This window comes from Aquarana catesbeiana, linkage group LG03 (genome assembly GCF_042186555.1).
Source record: "Aquarana catesbeiana isolate 2022-GZ linkage group LG03, ASM4218655v1, whole genome shotgun sequence".
Lineage (NCBI taxonomy): Eukaryota > Metazoa > Chordata > Amphibia > Anura > Ranidae > Aquarana > Aquarana catesbeiana.
This window is the reverse complement of record NC_133326.1, coordinates 689,852,892-689,880,119: the sequence shown is the minus strand read 5'-3', so window position 1 is coordinate 689,880,119 and position 27,228 is coordinate 689,852,892. Positions and strand designations below refer to the sequence as shown.

The window sequence follows — 27,228 nt, the reverse complement described above, 5'->3', positions numbered from 1 at the left end:
CTGTAAAACGGCAATGCTTACCCCCCTCCTGATGCTACTGAGCAGCGCGCTGTCACTTGTAGCACAGAAGCCAGGCTTCTGTGTTTACAAGTGACAGAAAATAACAGTGACAGTGAGTTTGGCCAGCCAGGGCCTATTTTAAGGAAGGGGCCTGGTGCTGCAGCTCCAAAAGCCCCTATGTCAATCTGGACCTGTATATAGGTGCAGCTCTTTGAAAACTCATTACAATTCATCAGAGAAACACACCTTTGTTTAAAAATCTTTATTTCCTAACAAAATTCCTAAAGTCAGCTAAGGTTTTTTGCAGAGCTGCCTTGATGTCACGGTTTCTTAAGCTGTAAATGATTGGATTTATCAGTGGAGACACCATGACATACAACAAAGATCTATACTTATTCATGTAGCTTGAGCTTTCATCTGATGGTGTCATGTAAACTATGATCAATGCCCCATAGAAAGCCCCAACCAAGGTTACATGGGAACTACAAGTGGAAAAGGCTTTTCTACGCCCATGTACAGATGATATCTTTAAAATAGTGACAATGATGCAGATGTATGTAATTATAATAAAAGCAAATGGTAAACATATGCTGATAATTGAACTAATGAAATCTTGTAGCTTCAAAGCAGAAGTATCCGAGGTGGACAATTCAACCACTGGGAAAAAATCACAGAAAAAGTGGTCTATATAATTCAGTCCACAGTAATCAAACCTGTATATCATAATTAATTCACTTGATACTAAAATGATAACACAGAAACATAACCCAATGATCACCTGGAGGCAAACATGAGAATTGATAAGTGAGGGATATCGTAATGGATTGCAGATAGCCAAATACCGATCGTAGGACATGATGGCGATCAGAAAACATTGCAAGTAGTTACATATACCAATAAAATAAAGCTGAGTAATGCAAATATCCAGTGATAATCTTCCTTCATCTTTGAGGATGATATCAAGTGCCATGGGCACCACACTGGTGGTCAGTAGGACATCAGATGTAGCCAAGTACTTGAGAAAGAAGTACATTGGAAATTTAAGCTGATCAACAGTTGTCACTAAAAAGATTATTAAAATATTTCCACTTAGGATCATCATGTATGTTAGAAGGAACACAATAAACAGCAGAATCCTGAATTTATAAAGACCCTGAAATCCAAGTAGTTTTATTTGTGTGACCTGGGTCTGGTTGGGGTCACACATTCTTTAGTTGGAAAAATATTGGAAGACACCAATGATCTTTTTTCCTAAAAAATAAAATATGATCACGCATGATGACAGAACATACAGTTTTAACCAAAATTAAAATGAAAACAAGTTTTTTTTTTCACAAATGCACTAATCAATTTCTGTGCCTACACTAACCAGAAGCGTTGTTCTTTCTGTGTTTTGAAGGTCTTGGTTGCTAGTCAAGTACTAGACAAACATGTAAAAAAGGAGAAGGAAAGTAGGAAAGACTCATAGGGGTTGATTTAGTTAGTAAAACCGGAGGGTGCTAAATCTGGTGCAGCTGTGCATGGTAGCCAATCAGCTTCTAACTTCAGCTTGTTCAGTTAAGCTTTGACAAAAAAAAAAAACTGGAAGCTGATTGGTTTCTATGCAGATTTTGCACGCTCCAGCTAAACCAACCCCTTAATGTAATGATTGGTTCCAAAATATTGATATTCTTGGATGTGTATATGGAGAAGCGTACAAAAGTTAATTTCACTTGAAGGACTTTTTGAAAGATTTAAAGGGCAAGAGACCTTTCAGGGGAAAAAAAGTCTCCCCCTTTCTTCAGGGCTTGAGCAGTCAAATATAATAAAATCCCAAAAGAATGCACTAAGTGGCCTTTGTTAAAGTCTGATAAACACTAATGTCTCTTGATGCCAGCAAAATATGGATATTGATATGGAGTGATAAAAAAGACTTGTGCTTAATTACTTAAAGTGGTTGTAAACCCTTACATATACCCAGTAAAGTGACTGGCCTCAGGTGATGCACAGAGATGAGTAATGCAAATATCCAGTGATTTAGGTTCTAGCAGTTCTTTAAAGTGGTTGTAAACCTCAGACATAAAATATGAACAAAACATATCCCTCTATTGTGTTGTCTTGTCTCAATTAAGAGCACTAAGAGTCATTTCTATCTGCTGCTTCATTCCTCTGCTATCAGCATGAATCACTTTGTGCTGATAGCAGAGGAATGAAGCAGCAGATAGAAAATACCTATTTATCTGCAGGATTGTCTTCTCTACATCCATTCAAGGTCCAGAATTTATAAAGCTTGTCTGAGCCAACAGAAAGCAGGGGGAGGAGAGCAGGAATTACACATTGTAGAGCTCAGTGAGGAGAGCTCTGAGAGCTGATTGGAGGGAAGGGACACACCTCCCTCCACACAGCACACAGGAATAGAGCTGAGGCTGTCAGTCAGTTAGAGATCCCTCTCCTGTCACCATTTTTCTCTTGGTGTCAGGAAAACTTGTCAGAAGTGATTCATGCTGATAGCAGAGGAATAAAACAACAGATAGAAATTACTCTTAGTGCTCTTAATTGAGACAAGTACACATTATAGAGGGATATGCTTTGTTCATATTTTATGTCTGAGGTTTACAACCACTTTAAAGAACTGCTAGAACCTAAATTGGAATCTGCAATCAGATGGAATAATTGTGGAGGATATTACTGTCTCCATGTTGGTCATGTTCGATGCTGGTGTGGCTATTCCAGGGACCCTTTCATTCACAGCGACTTGGCACTTGTGCAAATTAGGAAAATGAGGAAAAAAGTCTCTCCAGGAGCATGTGGTACAGCAGATGTGCACAGCAAATATTCCATCCCAACAAGGGAGATTTAAATATGAAAATTGCAGAGTAAGTTGCAATGAAAACTTAGTTTATTAACTGACAATTTCAAAACGATTGTGTGTAAAGTTTACTGTTTGTAACAAATATTTTGTGGTTTTAAGTTCCTCACTTTCTTTGGAATTGTGAAAATGATGTCTGGTGAAAAAAATACATCACAAACAGAAGCCTATGAATACATTTTAGATGATAACAATTTCAGTTTGGATAGTAGATTGTAAAACATAGTTGAGAAGTACTATAACTGAACAGTAACAAATGTGAGACTAGCTATGGCAGAGTAGAAAAATCAGAGTATGGCTGTTTTTGTGGAAGTAAACTGGATTACCAGCTCAAACTCAGGCACATATAAAGAAATCACTGACTTTAAGCAACTGGGAGATAAAATTCCAGCACTGCTAAGCAAAAGTGCTTATTACCGAGCTGATAATATTCCCCCCTGCCCGTGCCCCCCTCCATGACTTTTCTATCAAGGTCAATAATGCAATCATCAATCCCTCCCCTCCCTCCAGGGTACTAGGTGTAATCCTAGACTCTGACCTGTCCTTTCAGCCCCAAATCCTATCGTTGTCAAAAGCTTGTAGTCTTTACCTCCATAACATCTCTAAAATTCCCCCCTTTTTAACAAATGAAACCACCAAGCTACTCATTAACTCCCCTTGTTATCTCTAGCCTCGACTATTGCAACTCCCTTCTCATTGGCCTACCGCTTCATAGGCTCCTCCCCTCTTCAGTCTATCATGAATGCTGCTGCCAGCCTCATCTACCTTACCAACTGCCACTGCTCTCCGCCAATCCATACACTGGCTTTCGATCGCCCAGCAAATTAAATTCAAAATACTAACAACAACATACAAAGCCATTCACTACGCTGCCCTGAGCTACATCACCAATGTTGTCTCCAAATATCGCCAAAACCATCCTCTCCGCTCCTCCCAGGACCTCCTTCTCTCAAGCTCCGTTGTCTCCCCCTCCCATGCTCATCTCCAGGACTTCTCCAGAGACTCTCCCATCCTCTGGAACTCTCTACCTCAATCTGTCCGGCTATATCCTACTCTAGCTGCCTCTAGGCGATCCCTGACAACTCATCTCTTCAGGGAAGCCTATCCCGCCTCCAACTAATCTTTTATAACTTCCATCAGCTCATCCCCACAGTTACAACCTTCTGTACCACTTGCCCCACCCTATTCGATTGTAAGGCCTCTTAACTCTCTATTTTATTGTATTGTAACTGTACTGTCTCCCTTTTATATTGTAAAGCGCTGCGTAACCTGTTGGCGCTATATAACAATAATAATAATAATAATAGTAATAATTACTTATCTGTCAATGAACATAAAAGTATGTTTACCAGGTAACTTGGTCCAAGAAAAAGACCACAGAGGAGGAAAATAAACACTTTAAAATTAATAAATCCAAAGGTTAAAACAAAATTATATTGCTTAAAGTAAAATAAACAATTAAACATCATTGTAATAAAAATGTTAAAAAAATCTTCAATTTAATACTTTCTAAGTCACTGACCAGGAGCATATACAACATACAGTATACAAATCAGTTTTGACTTGCATACTTATTAATAATGGTTCCTTTAATTGTACACGGTTATCATGCCAATAATACATTTTCTGGTCTAGGGCAGCAATGTTCACTCAGTGGGCTGTATCCATGGAAGAACAATGTTGTCACTTATAGTTGCTGCCGCTTGGTTTGAATTCTACAGAGTGTCTCTTCTTCTCCTTATCTACTTTATACAGGGAGAAGGTGATCCATAGATTACAGAAAATAACAGTAAAGGCCAATATCATTATTTTGAGATTTCAATTCAATACAAAGAAAGTTACAAAGACACTAAGGTTAGCCATACAAAGTATGTATTTTTTGAAATGTATTTGACCTTTTTTGTACGAAAAATTCTATGTATTTAGGAAAAATGTAAATAAAGTCAAATTTAAAAAAAAGGCTAGCCATACAAGGTTGGCCAATAACAGATCTTCATCCACACAAACAAGGCAACCGCCATTGTCAAAATATCCCGATCAGTGGCTGAGGTTGATGGTGATCGAAAAATATTATAAACATAAAATAATCAACTTCTGTTGAGCAGGGAAGCCAACACACTGATAGAAATTTGGATGGTCTCTGATGTACCAGACAAATTTCGATCAGTGTTAAGGCCAATCTTCCACATTATACAATTTTCTTGTACACGTTTCCTTTACATTTACCAAAACCATAAAACTCTTTCAAGATAAAATATGAGGTCAAACCTAAACACTTTCAAGTTGGATGCTATCAGGCAGGCCCTTGCACTACATAGTTGAAGGTAAATTTTAATTAAATTGAACAAGAAAATTGTAAAATCTGTTGCCAGCTTTAGTTTTTAGCAAGCATCTGTACTTTCAGAAAATGTTCTTAGTCTAAGAAAAAGCTAACTAAAGCAGCCACCACATCTAAGGGCTGCTACATTGAATTCTTGGGTGTAGTTATTTCTTACCTTCTAGTAATTTTTTAGGTCATACATAAAGTTCCCTTAGACGTACAATTAACATTTTAAAAAGCAGTAACAATTTTATAAGTGCAAGTCATTATTAAACAGTACATTTCTTAAAATAACAAATAACCGGAAATGTAAAATTGTGTGAAAAAAAATATCTGTGTAGCATGACCTTCGCTATAGCAGTTTTTTTCTTGAATTCAATGAGGAAATGATGGATATATCTGGATTTAGTATCACCAATAAATACCTGTGTTTGACAACAGTATCATTTGATGTCAGTAGTACTCTTACAGGTGTACAGGTGTGTTTTTCTCAGCATTAGCAGCTTTTTCTGTTTTTCTATGCAAGTTCTGATAATTGGCAGCTTTTGAGGAGACTTTATAATGTTCATGGTGGATGGGAGAATACCTGGGGAATACATTTATTGTATGTAAACCCCCTGAGCACACCAACTTTGCACCTGAGTTCTATAAAGTGGCTAATTAATATCATGGAACTGTGTAAGCACTGGGTGGCTCATTACTCATTTCTATAGTATATAATGATTCAAGTTGAGATTTAGTTTCGGATCTAAAATAGGTTTGAGGTGAACCCAACCCTTCCATGGCTAACTAATGTGGTATTTTGCCGCCAGAGCAGTTATCCAATCATAATTAGGGATGAGCCGAACACCCCCCGGTTCGGTTTATACAAGTACCTGCGAACGGACCGAATGTTCGTGCGCACTTTAGAACCCCATTAAAGTCTATGGGACTCGAACGTTCGAAAAAAATTGCAAATTTTAAAGGCTAAGCAAGTTATTGTCCTAAAAAGGGTTTGGGGACCCGGGGTCCTGCCCCAGGGGACATGTATCAATGCAAAAAAAAGTTTTAAAAACGGACGTTTTTTCGGGAGCAGTGATTTTAATGATGCTTAAAGTGAAAAAAAAGTGAAATATTCCTTTAAATATCATACCTGGGGGGTGTCTATAGTATGCCTGTAAAGAGGCACGTGTTTCCCGTGCTTAGAACAGTCCCTGCACAAAATGACATTTTTAAAGGAATAAAAGTCATTTAAAACTGCTTGCGGCTTTAATGTAATGTCGGGTCCCGGCAATATGGATGAAAATCATTGAGACAAACAGCATGGTTACCCCCCCAGTCCATTACCAGGCCCTTTGGGTATTGTATGGATATTAAGGGGAACCCCGCACCCAAATTAAAAAAAGGAAAGGCGTGGGGCCCCCAGGCCCTATATACTCTGAACAGCAGTATACAGGTGGTACAAACAAGACTGTAGGTTTGTTATTAAGTAGAATCTTTTTGTAATTTTGAACTGGTACTTTTTTAAAGTGTAGCTCCAGCCAAAAAATCTATTTTTAAGCTTTTGGAAAACATAGGGAAAGGTTATCACCCCTGTTATCACCCCTGTTTTGCTGTCTGTGCACCTCTTCAGAAGATTTCACCTCACTTTCTGTCCCAATGACAAATGTTTTTTGAAAATTTGGGGTTTTTAGTGAAACAAGGATGGTGATAAAGCATCAGTGAAGAGGAGACATGTTTTTCCCATATTAACTCTTACAGGAGAGAATTTCCCTTCCTAGGGGTAGATTTCATCTCACTTCCTGTTGTCTCCTTCCATTTGCAAGTAGGAGTCGTTTGTAAGTTGGATGTTTGAAAGTAGGGGCCTGCCCTATATACTCTGCAGAAATTGGGGCCTTAGGTGTTGGTGTTGCCACAACACTGTAAGCCCTCACAGTTACTCTTGGTGGGCGCAGGAACGGGCCCTTCTGTGAAATATTAGATCAAGAATTGTAATTACATCTCATTGTTGAACAGTGGTAGAAAAATTGGGCCTTTGGTGGTGGTGGTGCTGATGCCACAACACTGTAAGTCCTCACAGTTACTCTTGGTGGGCACTGGAACGGGCCCTGCTGTGAAATATTAGATCAAGAATTGTAATTACATGTGCCTGTTGAACAGGGGCAGAAAAGTTGGGCCTTTGGTGGTGGTGTTGCCACAACACTGTAAGCCCTCACAGTTACTCTTGGTGGGTACAGGAATGGGCCCTGCTGTGAAATAATAGATCAAGAATTGTATTTACATGTCCCTGTTGAACAGGGGCAGAAAAATTGGGCCTTAGGCACTGGTGCCACAACACTGCAACCCCTCAAAGATGCTATAGTTGGAGCGCAGGAATGAGCCCTGCTGCAAAGTACTGCATCAAAAATTGTAATTATACGCCCCTGTTAAACAGGGGCTGAAAATTTGGGCCTTGGCCACTGGTTGCGGTGCCCAGAACCAAAAATGTTCTTACAAGCTAAGAGCATGAAAATTGAGGAGGAAGAGGATTGTGACTCAGCATAACAGGATAGTCACTCAGCATCAGCATAGGCAGTCTTGAAGGGATCTCACATTAAAAAAAAAAATCAATCGGTTACATCAGCATCATTTTTATGAAGGTCAGCCGATCGACTGATTCGGTGGACAGGTGCACCCTGTGATAGGTTACAAAGCCTCCAGCAGCACTGAATGTGCGTTCCGAAAGAACGCTGGATGCAAGACAGGCCAGTAGCTCAATTGCATACTGTGCAAGCTCTGGCCAGTGATCCATCCTCAAGACCCAGTAACCCAGAGGATTTTCGGTGAGAAAGGTGGCCAAGTCTGATCTTGCCCCTAGGTAATCCTGCACCGTGTGAATCAGACGCTGGCGATGGTTGCTGGAACCGATCAGACCTTGGGGCTGCGGACTAAAAAATTGTCTGAACGCATCGGTCAGACGGCCACCTTCTCCACCGCTCCTTCTGTGACTGACCGAAGCCTCAGCAACACATTGTCCAGGAGGACCAGGAAATTGTAACCTTCCAGGCTCTGGAAACGCATTGCACAAACCTTTCTGCAAGGCCTCCCGAAGATGTTTCATCCTGTGCTCCCTCTGCAATGGCAAGATAAGGTCCGCAACCTTACCCTTGTAACGTGGATCAAGGAGGGTTGCCAGCCAGTAATCATCCCTCCCCTTTATACCACAAATACGAGGATCTTTCTGCAGGCTTTCAGGATCAGGGAGGCCATGCAGCGTAGGTTTGCTGAGGCATTCGATCCAGAGTCCTCTGGGTGACTAAGGACGACATGATCCGCAGCCACCTCCTCCCAGCCACGTACAAGTCCATGGGTTTCTTCGGACTGTAAATGATCCCTTGAAGACTGCTGCTGATGCTGAGTGCCAGGCTCGACCTCCATGCTGACACAATCCTCCTCCTCCTTGTCTTCTTCCTGTGTGATCGGCGGGCACGCAGAAACACTGTCTGGATAAAGGGGGCCTTGAGAGATAAGGAAGTCCTCCTCTTCCTCCCTCTGTTCTACCTCAAGAGCCCTGTCCATTATTCCATGCAGCGTGTGCTCCAACAGGTGGACAAGAGGGACAGTGTCACTGATGCATGCACTGTCACTGCTCACCATCCTCGTGGCCTCCTCAAGTGGTGACAGGACAGTGTATCCCTGATCATAGCCCACTGGCATGGGGAAAAAAAAAACAAGGTCCCCTGACCCTGTCCTTGTGCCATAGTCGCATAGGTACTCATTGATGGCCCTCTGCTGCATGTACAGCCGCTGCAGCATGGCCAACGTTGAGTTCCACCTGGTGGGCATGTCACAGATTAGGCGGTTCTTGGGCAGGTTAAATTCCTTTTGGAGGTCAGGCAGCCAAGCATTGGCATTATATGACCTGCGGAAATGCACACAGACTTTTCTGGCCAGCCTCAGGATATCCTGTAAGCCCGGGTACCTGCCCAAGAATCGCTGCACCACCAAGTTAAGGACGTGAGCCAAACAGGGCACATGGGTCAGTTGTCCCTGTCGGAGGGCGGAGAGGAGGTTGGTGCCATTGTCACAAACCACCATACCTTCCTTAAGCTGGCATGGCGTCAACCACCTCTGAACCTGCCCCTGCAGAGCTGACAGAATCTCTGCCCCAGTGTGGCTCCTGTCCCCCAAGCACACCAGCTCAAGCACCGCATGGCATCTTTTTGCCTGCGTGCTTGCGTAGCCCCTTGAACACCTACAGAGCACCGCTGATTCCGAGGACAAATCAGCACAGGAAAAGGCCATGGAGGAAGAAGAAGAGGAGGGGGTGGAGGAGAGGTGTGGCAGAATCACCACTAGTAGAATTTTGGAGGCGTGGTGGCGGAACAACCTCCAACACTACTGCACGCTGTCCTGCATCCTTCCCAGCTGCCAGAAGAGTCACCCAGTGCGCGTTGAAAGATAGGTAACGTCCCTGTCCATGCCTGCTGGACCATGAGTCAGCGGTAATATGCACCTTACCGCTGACCGCCCTGTCCGGTGAGGCCAAAACATTGCCTTCCACATGCTGGTAGAGAGCCGGAATCGCCTTCCGTGAAAAAAGTGGCGTTTTGGGAACCTGCCACTGAGGAACCGCACATTCCACAAACTCACGGAGGGAGGCAGAGTCTACCAACTGAAAAGGCAGCAGTTGAAGTGCTAGCAATTTAGCCAAGCTAGCATTCAACCACTGGGCATGTGGATGGCTGGGAGCAAACTTCTTTCGGTGGTGCAGCAGCTGGGGCATCTGCCGAAAAAAAGGACAAGCGTGTCCCACGGCCACGTGCTGATGAGGATGCACCGTCTCCATGACCAGTACTGTTGCCTCTAGTCACAGAGACTGCTTGCCCTCTTTTATTGGCTTGTGACTGTCTGCCTCTCCTTGTTGGTCTTCCAGACATACTAATGGCCTGCAGTGAGATGTAGCTGCGCAAAGCTGGGATGTATATATATACTGATACTGCAGCTAGCAGAATCAACTGCCTGCCTGTGGCACTAATAGGATCAGAAGAACACCACCAATTTTCTTCAGGTAGCTTTAGGTGCACACTGTGCAGAGGACACAGAACACCAACTGCAAATACTGTAGCTGCCTGTCTGTGGTATTAATAGGAGCAGAACAACAGCAATTGTCTTCAGGTAGCTTTAGGTGCACACCGTGCAGAGGACGCACTGCACTAACTGTAAATACTGCAGCTGCCTGCGGTACTAATAGGATCAGAAAAACACCACCAATTTTCTTTAGGTAGCTTTAGGTGCACACTGTGCAGAGGAGACAGTACACTAACTGTAAATACTGTAGCTGCCTGCCTGTGGTATTAATAGGAGCAGGAGGTGGTGATCACAGCCGAGTGGGTGGACCAAGATGGCTGACGGCCAAGGCCCGGGCCGCGGTGGGAGTGCTGTGGCCTTGGGGGAGTGTGGTGGTGGGGATGCTGGTGACCTGGGCTGGGGGTCCGCTGAGGCCGAGGTCCTAGTGGAGTTGCTGGGTGTCTGGCTGATCTCCGGGCGGCCGGCGGAGTGCTGTGGCCTCGGGAGGGAGGACCAAGAGCCACGGCTGTCCGGTTTTTACTGATGCCGGCCCGACTACAGGCCCGTCCGGATGGCGATGGGGGTTGGATCGCTCTGAGAGGAGGTAATCCTGGGGCCTGGTGGCCAGCCCGCCGATCCGGTTATGGGCAGAGAAGCGGCAGGACGGCCCTGATACTAGGCCGAAGCCGCGGAGTTTCCTACGGCGCTCGGCCGACCGCCGAGTGTCCTGTCGGAAGAGCCTGTACGGCTGCCGGTTGGGACTCGGGTTCCAGATGGAAAGGCGATGGGTACCCGATGTGTAGGTGGGGGGCCCCGCAGGTTCCCCTGGGGAGTCCGGGAATAATCCTGGGAATAGCTGCAGCTGGAAGGCTGGGGCTGCTGGATGGCTGGAGCTTGCTGACTCAACTTCTGCTCTCTCCTAACAACGCTGAGGGTGGTAAGCAGCCTCCATCACCTCCATCACCCTCCTTCAGAAACCTGCTTACATCACCATGTGTAATCTCAAGTACACCGCGGACGCACTCCACAGGCTAAGAAACATCGATTCAACTCTACCAACCACCACTCAAAGAAGACTAAAAAAAGAAAAATTACTGAGGACCAACCTACAAGCTACCATCAAATACAGAGAGACACCAATCCAACTACAACAACTAGCATGCGCCCTGATTAATATGAGATCTGCAGTAAAGCATAGACTAGAAATCCACGACTTCATCATCGAAAACAACATAGACTGCCTCTTCATTACAGAAAGTTGGCTAACATCAGACTGCAACACCATTCTAACTGAATTGGTACCAGAGAACTACAGCATCCTTACCGAGCACAGAACAGGAAAAAAAGGATGAGGCCTAGCAGTGATCTTCAAATCGCACCTTGCCGTCACCAAACCAACCTCACAGAACTCAGTGTATTTCATGGAGATACTCCCCCTGCAACTTCAAACTACACCCCAAAACACCATTCACATAATACTATGCTACAGACCACCAGGACCAAAGACTAATCTCCTCACACCATTTACGGAATTCATCTCAATGCACACCCTGAAAACTAAAAACCTTCTCGTACTTGGAGACTTCAACCTTTGGGCAAACTCCACCCAAGATCCTATTGCGACCACCTGCTTAAACCAACTGGAAGAGCTAGGTCTTCAGCAGTTGATAAAGACGCCCACGCATGGTTCAGGACATAGCCTAGACCTCATCTTTCAACAAAACATGGACATCAACATATCCGACAACACTCCACTACCATGGACGGACCACTACGCCATCAAATTCAATATCACCACCAACTCCATCTTCCAAAAACAGAAACATTCAACAACAATACACCGGAACAGATCCCAGAAGAAACTGCATTCTGAACTCTTCAAAACCACATTATCAAACAAAATACAATCGTTAAACAAAGACCTCTCAACGGAACAAACACTCAACTCCCTAAACAAGGCTTTACTACAAACAGCAGACTCAGTAGTGCCAAAACGCAGAACACTCATCCGCAAAAAAAACTCGAAATGGTTCAACGGCACCCTCACTCTACTCAAGCAAGAACGTAGAAGAGCGGAAAGAGCATGGAGAAGAAATCCCACCATGGAAAACCATACAAACTACAAAATACTCACTGTGAAATACCACAAAGCGATTTTCACAGCCAAAAAAGAACATTTCTCGAACACCATCTCAACCGCCATAAACCGGCCGCGGGAACTTTTCAAAATAGTCGCCAAATCGATGAACCCAACCTGCTTAGAGCCTCCAGCAAACGATACTCAAGTATATTGCAACAAGCTAGCTAATTTTTTCATTGACAAAATCGACAGGATTCAGGAATCAATTCAACAGAAAAAAGCACCCAACCAAAGCAAAAAGATGACATGGACGCGAACAGCACACAACCGCCAGACTTCTTCTTGAGCCCAATCACCACTGACATGACAAAAAACATTATGAGAAGCCTTCGAGACAGCACATCACCAAACGACATCATTCCCACGAAACTCCTGAAAGAATGCGCCGACATCCTGGCTCCAACTATAACACACCTCATAAACCAGTCATTCAAAGAAGGGATTGTACCAACTACCCTCAAGCAAGGCAGCGTCAAACCCCTGCTAAAGAAGCCCAATCTTGACCCTAAAGACCCCAACCACCGCCGACCGATAACAAGCCTCAACACCGTCTCCAAGATTATGGAGAAAGCGGTAGTACAACAGTTACAACGCCATCTTGACACGCATCAACTTCTGGACACTCTACAATCAGGTTTCCGCCCAGGCCATGGCAAGGAAACAGCACTTCTAAAAGTATGGGACGATGCACTCGAAGCAGCAGATGACGGAGAGTCGTGTCTCCTGGTACTGTTAGACCTCAGCGCAGCATTTGACACAGTGGACCACAATACTCTACTTGGCCGGCTCACAGAAGTAGCAGGAGCCAAAGAGTGTAGTCTAAAATGGTTCGCATCCTTATTAGAGAATCGCTCGCAGACAGTGAAACTAGGAGCATTTACCTCGGAAACCCGGGCAATCTCCTGTGGAGTCCCTCAGGGCTCCCCCTTGTCGCCAGTGCTATTCAACATTTACATCTGCCCTCTCCTCAATATCATCAGAAAATCAGATCTCTGCTTCCACTCATACACAGACGATACCCAAATCTACTTTCGGATCACCGGACAAAAAGACCACCATCAGCAACTAGAGAAATGCCTCACTTCAATAGATAACTGGATGACCATTAGTTCCCTCAAACTCAACGGGTCAAAAACAGAACTTCTCTACCTGCACGCAAACCAAAATCCCAAAACCAAGACTCCATGGACACCCCCCACCATCTTCGAACAGACCATTTCACCGAGCACCAAGGCAAAAAGTCTTGGAATTATCTTGGACTCAGAAATGACAATGGATGCACAAATAGGATCAGTAGTTAGTGGATCGCACCATCTCCTCCGCAAGTTACGCAGACTCATCCCCTTCATCCCAGAAGATGACAAAGCAGCAGTAGTTGGAACAATCATTAATTCCCGTCTCGATTACGCAAACTCACTCTACCTAGGATTACCCCAATATCAGCTTACGCGCCTACAGGCCATTCAAAACGCGGCGGCAAGACTAATAACAGGAAAAAACCCTGGGGGTCCATCTCCCCATCCCTGAGGAGCCTACACTGGCTAACAGTAAAGAATCGGATCACTTTCAAGACGCTATGCCTCACCCACAAATGCATACATGGAAACGCCCCTCAATACCTCCGAGAGAAAATAAAACATTACACACCGAATCACAATTTGCGATCATCTAGCCAAAACCTCCTCCTTGTTCCCAAATACCGCTACAAAGCAAGGGGAGAATGAAGATTTGCAGTCCAGGGACCTCGGCTATGGAACTCTCTGCCGACTCACATCCGCATGGAAGAAAACCATCTGGCTTTCAGGAAAAAACTCAAGACCTACCTCTTCTAGTGAAGCTTGACAACACAACGCATCAGCGACTTGAGGCGATTCAGTTCGCATTTGCAGCGCTCTACAAATCATTCATTCATTCATTCATTCAGAACAACAGCAATTGTCTTCAGATAGCTTTAGGTGCACACTGTGCAGCGGACGCAGTACACTAACTGTAAATACTGCAGCTGCCTGCCTGTGGTACTAATAGGATCAGAAGAACACCACCAATTTTCTTCAGGTAGCTTTAGGTGCACACTGTGCAGAGAACACAGTACACTAACTGTAAATACTGGAGCTGCCTGCCTGTGGTATTAATAGGAGCAGAAAAACAGCAATTGTCTTCAGGTAGCTTTAGGTGCACACTGTGCAGAGGACACAGTACAATAACTGTAAATGCTGCAGCTGCCTGCCTGTGGTATTAATAGGATCAGAACAACAGCAATTGTCTTCAGGTAGCTTTAGGTGCACACTGTGCAGAGGACACACTACACTAACTGTAAATACTGCAGCTGCCTGCGGTACTAATAGGATCAGAAGAACACCACCAATTTTCTTCAGGTAGCTTTAGGTGCATACTGTGCAGAGGACGCACTACACTAACTGTAAATACTGCAGCAGCCTGCGGTACTAATAGAATCAGAAGAACACCACCAATTTTTTTCAGGTGCTTTAGGTGCACACTGTGCAGAGGAAGCACTACACTAACTTGTAAATTCTGCAGCTGCCTGCGGTGCTAATAGGATCAGAAGAACATCACCAATTTTCTTCAGGTAGCTTTAGGTGCACACTGCAGAGGACGCACTACACTAACTGTAAATAGTGCAGCTCCCTGCATTACTAATAGGATCAGAAGAACACCACCAATTGTCTTCAGGTAGCTTTAGGTGCACACTGTGCAGAGGAAGCACTACACTAACTTGTAAATACTGCAGCTGCCTGCGGTGCTAATAGGATCAGAAGAACATCACCAATTTTCTTCAGGTAGCTTTAGGTGCACACTGCAGAGGACGCACTACACTAACTGTAAATAGTGCAGCTCCCTGCGGTACTAATAGGATCAGAAGAACACCACCAATTTTCTTCAGGTAGCTTTAGGTGCACACTGTGCAGAGGAAGCACTACACTAACTTGTAAATACTGCAGCTGCCTGCGGTACTAATAGGATCAGAAGAACACCACCAATTTTCTTTAGGTAGCTTTAGGTGCACACTGTGCAGAGGACGCACTACACTAACTTGTAAATACTGCAGCTGCCTGCTGTAGTAATAGGATCAGAAGAACACCACCAATTTTCTTCAGGTAGCTTTAGGTGCACACTGTGCAGAGGACGCACTACACTAACTGTAAACACTGTAGCTAATAGGACTAATAGGATCAGAAGAATACCAGCAATTTTCTTCAGGTAGCTGTAAATACTGTAAAACCACCTGCCTGCCTGTCAGTAGGAAGAGAATAACAGGAACGGATCTAGCTAAACTGAATACAGTATATATATATATATATATATATATATATATATATATATATAACACCTAGGATGCAAATATATACACAATACACTGTAAGTGCAGCTAACTGACTCGCCTGCCTGCTCTATCTAACTTAAATCAAATGGCACTGTCTCTCTGTCTATCTCTCCGCTGCCCCCACAACACACTACACAAGGCCGCCATGCAGGCGGCCTTATCTAGTGTGCGGCGTGTACTAAACCCCCTGAGCCATAATTGGCCAAAGCCACCATGGCTTTGGCCAATTATGGCTCTCCGTTCTTACCTTGCTGTGATTGGCCAAAGCATGCGGGTCATAGTGCATGCTTGGCCAATCATCAGCCAGCAATACACTACGATGCCGCAGTGAATTATGGGCCATGACGCGCCACTCTAATTTGACGCGAATAGACCATAACGTTCGAAATTAAACGAATGGTCAAACATGCAATGTTCGAGTCGAACATGAGTTTGACTCGAACTCGAAGCTCATCCCTAATCATAATGTACTTTCTGGTCTTTTAACTTAGATCTGTTGGATTAGAGTTGTGGTGCCCAGCCTACAGCCTGAGGGCCACATGCAGCCCTTTGGTAGATGATGAGCGGCCTTCAGACCTCAGCAATCTTTATTGGGAACATTGATTTGGTAATAGAGATGATTTCTGCTAGCATCACGCAACATGTTCCCAGTTTTGTATTGTCTTTTGCAGCACATCCCCAGCCACAAATGTAGCATTTCCACATTCTCAGACTCTTATTTTCTTTATTAGGTTTCAGTTTGCAGTGATCACAAGCATTACATATATTAAATATTATGCGCAGCCCTTTGGTGATGTCATAGAAACAGCAAATGCTAGCGCTCGGGACACTTATATGATAACTCACAAACAATTAAATTAAGACTATTGATAAAAAACTGAATCAATTATAAAACGTCCCCAGATCAATATAAAAAGTCCAATCAATTGTGAGAGGTGCTGAGTAGTGGATCTGGGGAACTGGATCAAGGTGATAAAATCTATAGGAACACAAGCTCTAAGGGCTGCTCTTCTCAGGAGTGAATCCAGCTCAGGATCAACATGAAAAAACAAAAACAGAAAAGTGCCTCTGAGTGCAATGTTTTAATCTGTAATACAACAAAACTATTCAACACTTACATCTCAGTAAGTATAGGTATATTCATGGGAGAAGGCGATATCCTGGTGAGCTGATCTCAGAAGCATATTTCCAAGAGGTACCAAGTCCAGGCTGTGTTAGCCGCAAGGAGCTGGATAGGAGACCGGCTTTGTCCTATGGGGGAAAGGTAACAAACTGCTAGTGGAAACAGCGTGTGACGTCAGCACGATCAGAGGGAACACAACGCATTTCAGAGCATGCGCAAAATCCGTAAGTCGCATGCACGCTCCTTTCTCAAGTGTAAAAGGGGAAAGGGAGAGACGGGATTTAAATGCTCCATCCATGAGCAGAAAACAGCTGACTAGATGTATAATAATTGTGCTACACAACAATAATAAAGGCTTATGGGGTAAATTAGTACATAAATACCTATAACATGATATAGATATAAAAAGTATGTATATATATATATATATATATATATATATATAAAAGACATTATATGAACTCATAAGGGAATAGATTGTTTATGTGCATATAGTTGTGTGTGCGAGCACAAGTGCACGGCTGCAGATACGTGCACACTCGCAGCCGCACACACACATACACACAGATGCGCAAGTAAATATCGCGCACAGTGGTAACAAGAGGACTATGAATAAAAATAAAAGTAACAATATATAAAATCAATTAAAAGTTACATAATAGGTATCTTAGACTCACATTAAAAATACAAGATGAATTAGATGACTAATATGCCAGAATGTATTAATATTATTATACAGGATTTATATGGTGCCAACAGTTTACGTAGCACTTTACAACTTGAGGGTAGACAGTACAAATACAATACACTTTAATACAGAAGGAATCAGAGGGCCCTGTTCCTTAGAGCTTACAATCTAAGAGGGACAATCAAGAGATACAAGAGGTAATAATTATGTGTGATGTGCTGATTGAGAAGATAAATGTACAGTTGTTAGGTGGGGGCCAGATAAGCTTCTCTGAAGAGATGAGTTTTTGTGGATCGTCTGAAAGTGGATAAAGTAGGAGAAAATCGGACAGATTGGGGTAGAGCATTCCAGAGGATGGGAGAGGCTCCGGAAGAGTCCTGAAGGCGAGCATGGGATGAGGTGACAAGGGAGTTTGAGAGCAGGAGGTCTTTTGAGGAGTGAAGAGAAGATTAGGTTGGTATTTTGAGACTAGGTTAGAGATGTAGCTGGGGCCAGGTTGTGGATGGCTTTGTAAGTTATAGTTAGTATCTTGAATTTAATTTGGTGACTGAGTGGCAGCCAATGGAGGGATTGGCAGAGGGTTATAGCAGACACTGAGCGGTTTGTGAGGTGGATGAGCCTGGCAGTAGCATTCATGATGGCCTGAAGTGGGGATAGCCTATTTAGAGGTAAGCCAATGAGGAGGGAATTGCAGTAGTCGAGGCGGGAGATGACCAGGGAGTGGATTAGAAGCTTTGTGGTGACATTGGTTAGGAAGGGAATCAGAACAATATCTAACAACAGAATAATCAAGGTATTTAAAAAAACTTCAAAAGGTGATGCCAGGGGTCGTGTAACTAATTAAATTAATCAGTAAATCAAAAAGACTATAAATGTAAATCATGATATAGGAATAAATAAAACCAACCAATTAATAGATTAACTGGTTGTTAGGTGGGACAGGAGAGATGGAATACAATTAGAAAGGAAGGGTGAATCCTCACTATTAGTTGGTTCAACTGCTGGTTCATATAATGATGACGTTGACAGTTGATAAACAAACAACAATAAGGAATTACAAAATAGTACTTACCTCAAGTTCCACATTAAGCCCATTGGGCGCAAGAGTATCCAAAGTAAATTTCCAAAACGTTTCACATTCGCATAATCTGGAAAAATGTTCTGCTTCAGACAGACCCCTGGCTATGGATTCTATCACCCACACCCAGAGGCCCGCTGTGGACTGGCCATGGTGCTCCAGAAAGTGTTGTGGCACACTGTGTTAGTTGCAACCAACCTCCACAAAATGGCGGTGTTTGCCGAACCGCTGTCTCAGTGGACTAATGGTGTGACCAACATACAACAGCTAGCAGGGGTATATAAGGCAATAGACGACATAGTCGCTGGAACAATTGTAGAAGTTATCAAGATGGTAAATCTTATCTTTGTGGGTAAAACTCTTTTGTCCATGTTTAACGAAATTACAAGTCTTGCATAAGGGTTTGTTACATCTATACATCCCTTTAAGAGGGATTAAGCATAAAGGGTCACTTTTCTTGATGCATTTTAATATACTTTTATTCACATAGGGTGGTGATAAGATGGGGATCCTGTTTTAGAATGTTCCAGTGCTTATAAATAATATGTTCCATCTTCTTATATTGCCCGTGAAACCCTGTGATGAAACGTACAACTGGTTCCTCTAAGGATTTAACAGCCTTAGGTTTTTTCCAGGAAGAAAATTATTGTATGCCTGGTCTACTAATTTAACTAGATAGCCCTCTTCAAAGAACTTTTGTTTGAGTTGTGAACTCTGATAGATATAGTCACAATCTCTAGTGCAATTCTGCCTGAGTCTACTGAACTGTCCTTTGGGTATGTTTTAACCCATTGAGGATGGTGGAAACTGTCAAAGTGAAGGTATGAATTACCCGCTGTGGGTTTTGTATAATTGCGGGCAAAAATTCTATTATGTGCATGGTTGCGTTCAAGGTGTAGTAATTTACCCCATAAGCCTTTATTATTGTTATGTAGCACAATTATTATATTATTATACATCTAGTCAGCTGTTTTCTGCTCATGGATGGAGCATTTAAATCCCGTTTCTCCCTTTCCCCTTTTACACTTGAGAAAGGAGCACGCATTCGCCTCACGGACTTTGCGCATGCTCTGAAACGCGTTGTGGTCCCTCTGATCGTGCTGACGTCACACGCTGTTTCCACAAGCAGTTCGTTACCTTTCCCCCATAGGACAAAGCTGGCCTCCTCTCTGGCTCCTTGTGGCTTACACAGCCTGGGCTTGGTACCTCTTGGAAATATGCTTCTGACATCAGCTACATCCCCAGGATATCGCCTTCTCCCATGAATATACCTGTACTTACTGAGATGTAAGTGTTGAATACTTTTGTTGTACTACAGATTAAATAATTACACTCAGAGGCGATTTCTGTTTTTGTTCTTTCTTTGGTGATGTCATGGGCCACATTTGAGGCCACCTTTAGCTCATAAATTGAAAACCTCTGGCTTAGGCTGTCCAGTAATGGGGTTTTAGTTATGTACCGGTCCTCTCACTATAAAAAAGGGGGGGTTCCCAGCAGCCATTTGTCAGTGTGTGTTAAAAATAGTTTAGGGTGAGCAAATAGTTTGATAGTCTGTGTGTAGGGAGAGTTTGTTGTTGCTATACTGTGCAGTGCTGTGCTACATTGTGCTATATTTCTGAAGAATAAAGTGTGGTGGCCTGCATATTCTTGGGTACCTTTTATTTGTTTGTTTTATTCAGGCTTTTATTTCTCAAATGTACACCTGAGATGACTCTGTCAGAGCCACCCTTTCTTTGCAGAAGTGTGTCTGTGTGTGAATGAAAGTCTCCAGGCACTGTTTGTCCCCGCAAGAGTATGGAGGGTGTATCTGCTACATACTGTGTCCTACTCCTATCATCCATGTCTGCCCATACTAGTCCAGTCCCCAATGTGCATTGTCTTATCACCTCCATCCACCCCTGGCGGCAACCCCCAGTATGCAATCACCTATGAAAAGGGTTGTGTTTGGATGTGGGCAGAAGCGTTGAAACAGAGCAAACAGCTCTAAATTCTAACTGCTTAATGCCACTGACCAAGCCTCAAGAAGAATAGTCTGGGCCCTGGGGTCATCATTGGTGAGAGAGCAAGCATTCGGAACACCTACTTCCCCCATCACCTTACCTCTCACCCTTCTTTTTTCCCCCTCCCTTCTCTCTCCCCTTCTCACACCACCATCCCCTCCTTCTCTTGCCCTATTTCTCCCTCCACTCCCCTCTCCCCCCTGTTCTCTGCACATCCCCTTCCCTCTACCCCCTCTCTCCCTCCCCTCTCTTTCTGCCCCCCTCTCTCTTCCCCTCATTCTCTCTGTTTCTCCCCTCGTCTCTTTCCCCATTCTTTTTCTTGATTTTTCTCCCCTTATCTCTCTCTCCCTACTTCTCTCTTTTCCAGCTTCTCCCTCTCTCCCCTTCTTTCTCTATCCCTCTATTTATCTCTTTCTCTATCCCCCCAACCCCCTTTTTCTCTCCTTCTGCCCTTCTCTCTCCCCCCTTCTCTCACGCTATCTCTCCCTATCTATTTTTATCCCTCTCTCTCTATTTCTCTCTCTCCCTTTCTCTCTTTATCTCTCTCCCTCACTCCCCCATTTCCTCTTTCCCCCTTATTCACCCCCTTTTCCCCTCTCCCACACCCTCTCACCTTCCTCTTTCTCCCTTATTTACCCCCCTTTCCCACCCCCTTTCACCTCTCTGCCCCCACCTCCCCTTCCCTCTCCAACCATTTTTCTCTTTCCTTTCTCTCCCTCTCCCCTCACTGCCCCCTCCTTCACTTTCTTCCCCTTATTTCTCTCCTCCCTGCCCTCTCACCCCCTACTCCACCTCTCTCCCCATCTTTCCTCCTCCCCTCACCTCCTCTTATCCCACATCCTCTCTCTTCTCTCTCTCTCCCACTTCTTTCTCCCCCATGTTTTCCCTCTTCTCCACTTTCTTTCTCTCTCACTCTCTCTGCTCTTTCGCTCTCTCTGTCTCTCTCTCTCTTTCCCTTCTCCCTCTCTCTCCCTTACTGTCTTTATCTCTATTTTTCTCCCTCCCGTTCTCCCTCCCCTTTCTCTTTTGCTCCTTCACTCTCGCTCCCCATTTTCCACTCTCTCCCCCTACTCTCTCTATCTCTCCTCACTTCTCTTTCTCTTACCCTTCTGTCAATCTCCCTACACTTCTCTCTGCCTTGTTCTCACTCCTTCCTTTCTCTCTCCCTTTCCCATCTGTCTCTCAATCTCTGTCTGTCCCTTCCCTCTCTCTCTCTGTTCCCATTTTCTCTCCTCCTTCTCTCTCTCCCCCCCTTCTCTTTCTCATCCTTCTAATTAAAGCTCAAATTCAAATTCAAATAAGCCTTATTGGTAGGACCAAATACATTTTAGCATTCAGAATAGAAAGAACTCGCTGCTCCAGGTGAAGTGGATATGCCTGATGGAACCTCCTTATGATTGCCAGCCCCGGCCCGCCTCCGTGGGTAATATCAAAATAAGAAGGAATGGCTGCACATCGGGTGGTTCCAAATGCTATTTATTGAATACAGTGTGGTCACACCAGGGGACATCAAGACACAGTCTCAGTAGACACATTTCACACAGTACAATTGTGTTTGATCAAGCTGTTTTGTCAATTGGCTCCTCTTCTCCCAGTAGAATTTGGAATTTCTTATTCTCTTCTATAGAATTGAAGTCTGAAATTAGAGCAGAGAGTCTCCGGGATGAGAGAACTTCTCTGGAACTGAGTGTCCCTCACTGATGAGTACTTGGGGCATTGTAGCAGGAAGTAGACCTAATCCTCCATGACCCCCTGGTCACATTGCTGGCACAGTCTATTTTCATTGGACTTGTAGGTCTGTCTGTGTTGTGCTGAATCGAGTACCAGACTGTGGGGGCTCAATCTGTACAAGCTCAGGATCTGTTTGTCTTTGGGCTTTTGTAGCACCTCCAGGTTTGATGCCAGTTTGTAGACTCTCTATAGTGACTGGTAAGTAGTTAGTTTCTTGGAGTTTTGTTTCATTTCTATATTCTTTGACAAATTTTTCTTTGTAATCTCATTATTAGAAGCTGGCTGTTCTAAGGAATGAAATAGAACAACGTGGATTGGCTAGATTCACCCCCCTAAGTGGACTATAGGAGGATAAGGAGTGGAGAATATACAGCACCAAAGCATATATTAACCTGAGTCTTTGCTGGAGGTGTATGTATTGAGGGGTTTGTGATGGGGGGTCTGTACTGAGGGGTTTGTACTGCGGGGTCCATCTGTACTGAATGATCTGTGCTAGGGAGGTTTGTTTGTGCCGGGGGAGTCTGTACTGAGGGGTTTGTGCTGGGAGGGCTCTACTAGGGGTTTGTGCTGGGGGGGAATCTGTACTGAGGGGTTTGTGCTGGGTGGAGTTTGTACTGAGGGGTTTGTGCTGGGAGGGCTGTACTAGGGGGTTTGTGCTGGGGGAGTCTGTACTGAGGGGTTTGTGCTGGGAGGGTTGTACTAGAGGGTTTGTGCTGGGAGGGCTGTACGAGGGGGTTTGTGCTGGGGGGAGTCTGTACTGACGGGTTTGTCTTTTGGGAGGGCTGTACTAGGGGGTTTGTGCTGGGGGGAGTCTGTACTGAGTTGTTGGTGCTGGGGGGTACGCCTGACTAAGGGGTCTGTTCTAGGGGGGTCTTTGCTGGAGAGAAGGAGAGTCTTTATTGAGGGGTTTGTGCTGGGGGGTGAGTTTGTGCTTAGGGGAGGGATCAGTCTGTGTGTAATGGAGTTACCTAGGGGTTAACAGTCTGTGCTGGAGGGGTCTGTATTGAGGGGTTTGTGATGGGGGGTCTGTACTGAGGGGTTTGTACTGCGGGGGTCCATCTGTACTGAAGGATCTGTGCTAGGGAGGTTTGTTTGTGCTGGGTGGAGTCTGTATTGAGGGGTTTGTGCTGGGAGGGCTGTACTAGGGGGTTTGTGCTGGGGAGAGTCTGTACTGAGGGGTTTGTGCTGGGGGGAGTCTGTACTAGGGGTTTGTGCTAGGAGGGCTGTACTAGGGGGTTTGTGCTGGGGGGAGTCTGTACTGAGTGGTTTGTGCTGGGGGGAGTCTGTACTGAGGGGGTCGTGCTGGGGGGAGTCTGTACTGAGGGGTTTGTGCTAGGAGGGCTGTACTAGGGGGTTTGTACTGGGGGGAGTCTGTACTGAGTGGTTTGTGCTGGGGGGAGTCTGTACTGAGGGGGTTGTGCTGGGGGGAGTCTGTACTGAGGAGTTTGTGCTAGGAGGGCTGTACTAGAGGGTTTGTGCTAGGGTGAGTCTGTACTGACGGGTTTGTGCTGGGAGGGCTGTACTAGGGGGTTTGTGCTGGGGGGAGTCTGTACTGAGTTGTTGGTGTTGGGGGGTACGCCTGACTAAGGGGTCTGTTCTAGGGGGGTCTTTGCTGGGGAGAAGAGAGTCTTTATTGAGGGGTTTGTGCTGGGGGTTGAGTTTGTGCTTAGGGGAGGGGTCAGTCTGTGTGTAATGGAGTTACCTAGGGGTTAACAATAGTACAGAGTAATTGCAGTGATTGGCACCAGACTGCCTTATTTAAGTGCTGCAGCAGCACTGTGTGTTTGCTGTCTGATCTGCGACTTGCACCCTGTGAAACCTGTTCCTGAGATCCTGATCTGATTCCTGTTTTTGACCCGGTTTGTTCTGATCCATAATATTCGTTATCCTGACCCGGCTTGCCTTATTGACTCTGCATACCTCTTACCTGCCTGATATCCTGTTGCCAAACTTTGCCTGTATCCTAACCATTTTCTGCCTGTCGTTTAAATCTGCATCTGATCATCTGTTACCAAACCTGGCTTGTCTGACTACGCATTAAGTGTCTCCTCAGCTCTGCACCTACCAGCCCGCTTCCTGTTTCTGTTTCCTGCTGCATCAGCTGAACTGACAACACCTGCCATTTAAACCTGCTGGTTTATCCTGGTGAAACATCCTCTGCACGGAAGACGATCCACGCACCCATACACCGCCAGGCTCTTGTGGCCACTGCTGCAACATTGGTGGCCCTTGAACTGGGGTTGTACAAGAAAGCCTTTCCACTACACGTCAGGCTCATCCCTCAGGACGTGACACTGTGCTGGGGGTGAGTCTGTGCTGGGGGGGTGAGTCTGTGCTGAGGGGAGGGGTCAGTTTGTGCTGAGGGTTGAGTCTGTGCTGAGGGGAGGAGTCAGTCTGTGCTGGGGGATGAGTCTTTGCTGAGTGATCTATGTTGGAGAAGAATCTGTACTGAGGAGTTTGAGTTGGGGTGGTCCGAGGGGGCAGGCTAGGAGGAGGATTTAGGCATGTTAAGGGAGATCTGTACTGTAGGGCTGAGTAAAGAAGATTTCTACTGGGAAGAGGGGCTAATTTTTAGCTTTGGATTCTAAGGGCTTGTTTACACTAACGGTTGAGGGGAGGTAATACCCCATGGTTGAGCCTCTCTACTGAGGTATCCAGAGGGGGTCTCTCTGAGGAAGACCTCCTCCAAAATGATTCTCCAAGAATTATTTAATATGTACTCAGGAACTGGATTCCCTAAGGAAATTCTGATGAAGACAAGACAAGGATTCCCCAAGGGGGTTTTTTAGGCAGCAATACATTGAATGTTATTATAATAATAAAGTAAGTCAAGTTCATAACGTATATAAAATGTGTAACAAGTTTATTTAAAAGTACAAAATACAGACTCTGGTTGACATGTACCAAAAATCGACATATAACATCATCCATGGTTAAAAAACGTGTCATCAATAATGTCCATATGAATATCCCAATGCATTTCGACCCATTGGTCTTCTTCAGGGGGGTTTTATATTCTAGGAAAATATGTCACAGTTAGAGTTTAAACTTATAACCTTAGTCAATATGTAAAACATTTACACAGCATTTAGCATTGATAAATAACTGTATTACATTGTATCTATGGAGGTATATTTACCATTGAGTGGATGATATGGTGAAGATGCACCAACCAAACCAGATTGTTTAAAAGCATGAAGGCCTAGAGATCCCAGAGACCGCACATATCCCTCCGTGCCTCACAGGCACATCCGCAATCCATTGGACTTGCAAGGGGTCGCACATTTGGACAGGGGAAATGACGGGGGCAGAACACCTGCCATTGTATATAGAAAAGACTTGGTTAGGAACCTTAGTAGTATTGTTCTCAAAATATCTAGTGCCGTAGGGCAATAGCTAATTAGCCCTCAATGGAGTGATTGCTTGTATATATGTATATTACTGTTAATCAAACCTATTACTTGGAAGTATGTATTTAATTGATAGTATAATAATTAAAGGATACAAATAATAAAAGATGTGCATGAATGACGCATGATGGGTGATAGAAGGATGTTGAGAATAATAAATCCAATTAGAGCATGGATGGAGAAAGTGAATGTGCTGGTAGTGCCATGGTGATGATGATGGATGTGAAGTGATCGTGTGGGAATGCACTGTGAGAAATAGTGTAAAAAGAAAAAAACTAACTAAATCAAACCAAACTGTGATAAAAACTAAAAATGTGTATGGGTGCCAGTGAACAGATCAAGCCAATTGTTAGGAGTGTATGGGGTGAATGTAGAGGTTGGAATGGTGAACATGTGTATGGATAGTGATGGCTAGAGGTGAAAAGACAATTATACTAAGTGAGTGTATCCAAAGAATAGTTAGTTAGTGATGGTATTATTGATGATGTTAGAATCGATATCAGCTATAGTGGGTAAACTAAACATAGCACTTACCTAGTGCTGGATGCTTCTCAGTATAGTGGCAGCTTTACAAGGATATAACTACAGAGCATCCAAGAACTGCCAATTATATAATCACAGGGGGCTAACCTACGACTTGCAGGTGAGAAACTCCTCCCCAACGTGCCAATCCTCATATGTCCATGGCGCCGATTGACGGCGTCTGTGCGGCCCCCTCGGCGTTCCGGAAGGCGGAAGCCCCGGCAGCCGCCGTCACCTCCGACGCAATTGCGTGACGTCACGACGCCACGCGCATGCACAAAGGAACCCGCACGCACCCGACGTCACTGATGGTCCGGAGGTGATCGCGGGACGCCGCCGGCACGGGGGAAGCTCCCCACGACTGCCCTTAGGCAAGAGTCTTGTCGTGGAGACCATAAGGGGGAGAATCGCAAAAGCATAATGCGCCCCCCCCCCGTGCCGGGAAGTCAAATGGAGATGGGAATGCCACCCTGGGATACACAGCGGACACAGCAGTCCATGGGCAGTGAGCCTTACATGCCAAAACAAAGTGGTGTGGTCATATAAATGTTGTAGTTCATAGATTTGAAAGTAGTAATGTATATCTAATGTGTCGAGATGTTAAACAATACATTAAAAAGGCCAGGAACATATATAAAAAACCAACAAACCAAAAAAGTCAGAAGATGGGGAGGGAAAAAAATGTTTTCCTTCATCTCAGGAGCAATGTTCTCCCATGCCTACATGGTAGATATGTTCTACACCGGGCAACATTCTCAAACCATTGGAACAAGGAGCCAATTGGAGCGAGGATGGGGAGGGGGAAAAGTAATTGTTTACCCCCATCCCAGGAGTAATATTCTCCTATGCCAATAACTGGTGAGTGCAATCGTACCGGGCAACATCTTCAAACCGTTGGGATATGCCCTGGCTCGTATAGGGTCTCTCATGTGCTGGAAGGGGAAACGGGTGTTTAACCACCCAAATAAAAGAAAAACAATGGAAAAACACATATGCG

The 27,228-nt window shown here is 44.6% G+C and overlaps 1 protein-coding gene across 1 annotated transcript; it reads right to left on the bottom strand.

The window, feature by feature from the left end:
• Window positions 1–262: 262 nt before the first annotated feature.
• Window positions 263–1,207, bottom strand: LOC141134767 (olfactory receptor 5P81-like). The gene has a single exon (XM_073624205.1). The coding sequence runs from the start codon at window positions 1,205–1,207 to the stop codon at window positions 263–265; it is 945 nt and encodes a 314-aa protein (XP_073480306.1).
• Between the last annotated feature and the right edge of the window lie 26,021 nt (window positions 1,208–27,228).

Bases quoted from the DNA above. Each gene is read 5' to 3' on its own strand.
- LOC141134767 (XM_073624205.1), bottom strand. From the start codon at position 1,207: ATGTGTGACCCCAACCAGACCCAGGTCACACAAATAAAACTACTTGGA.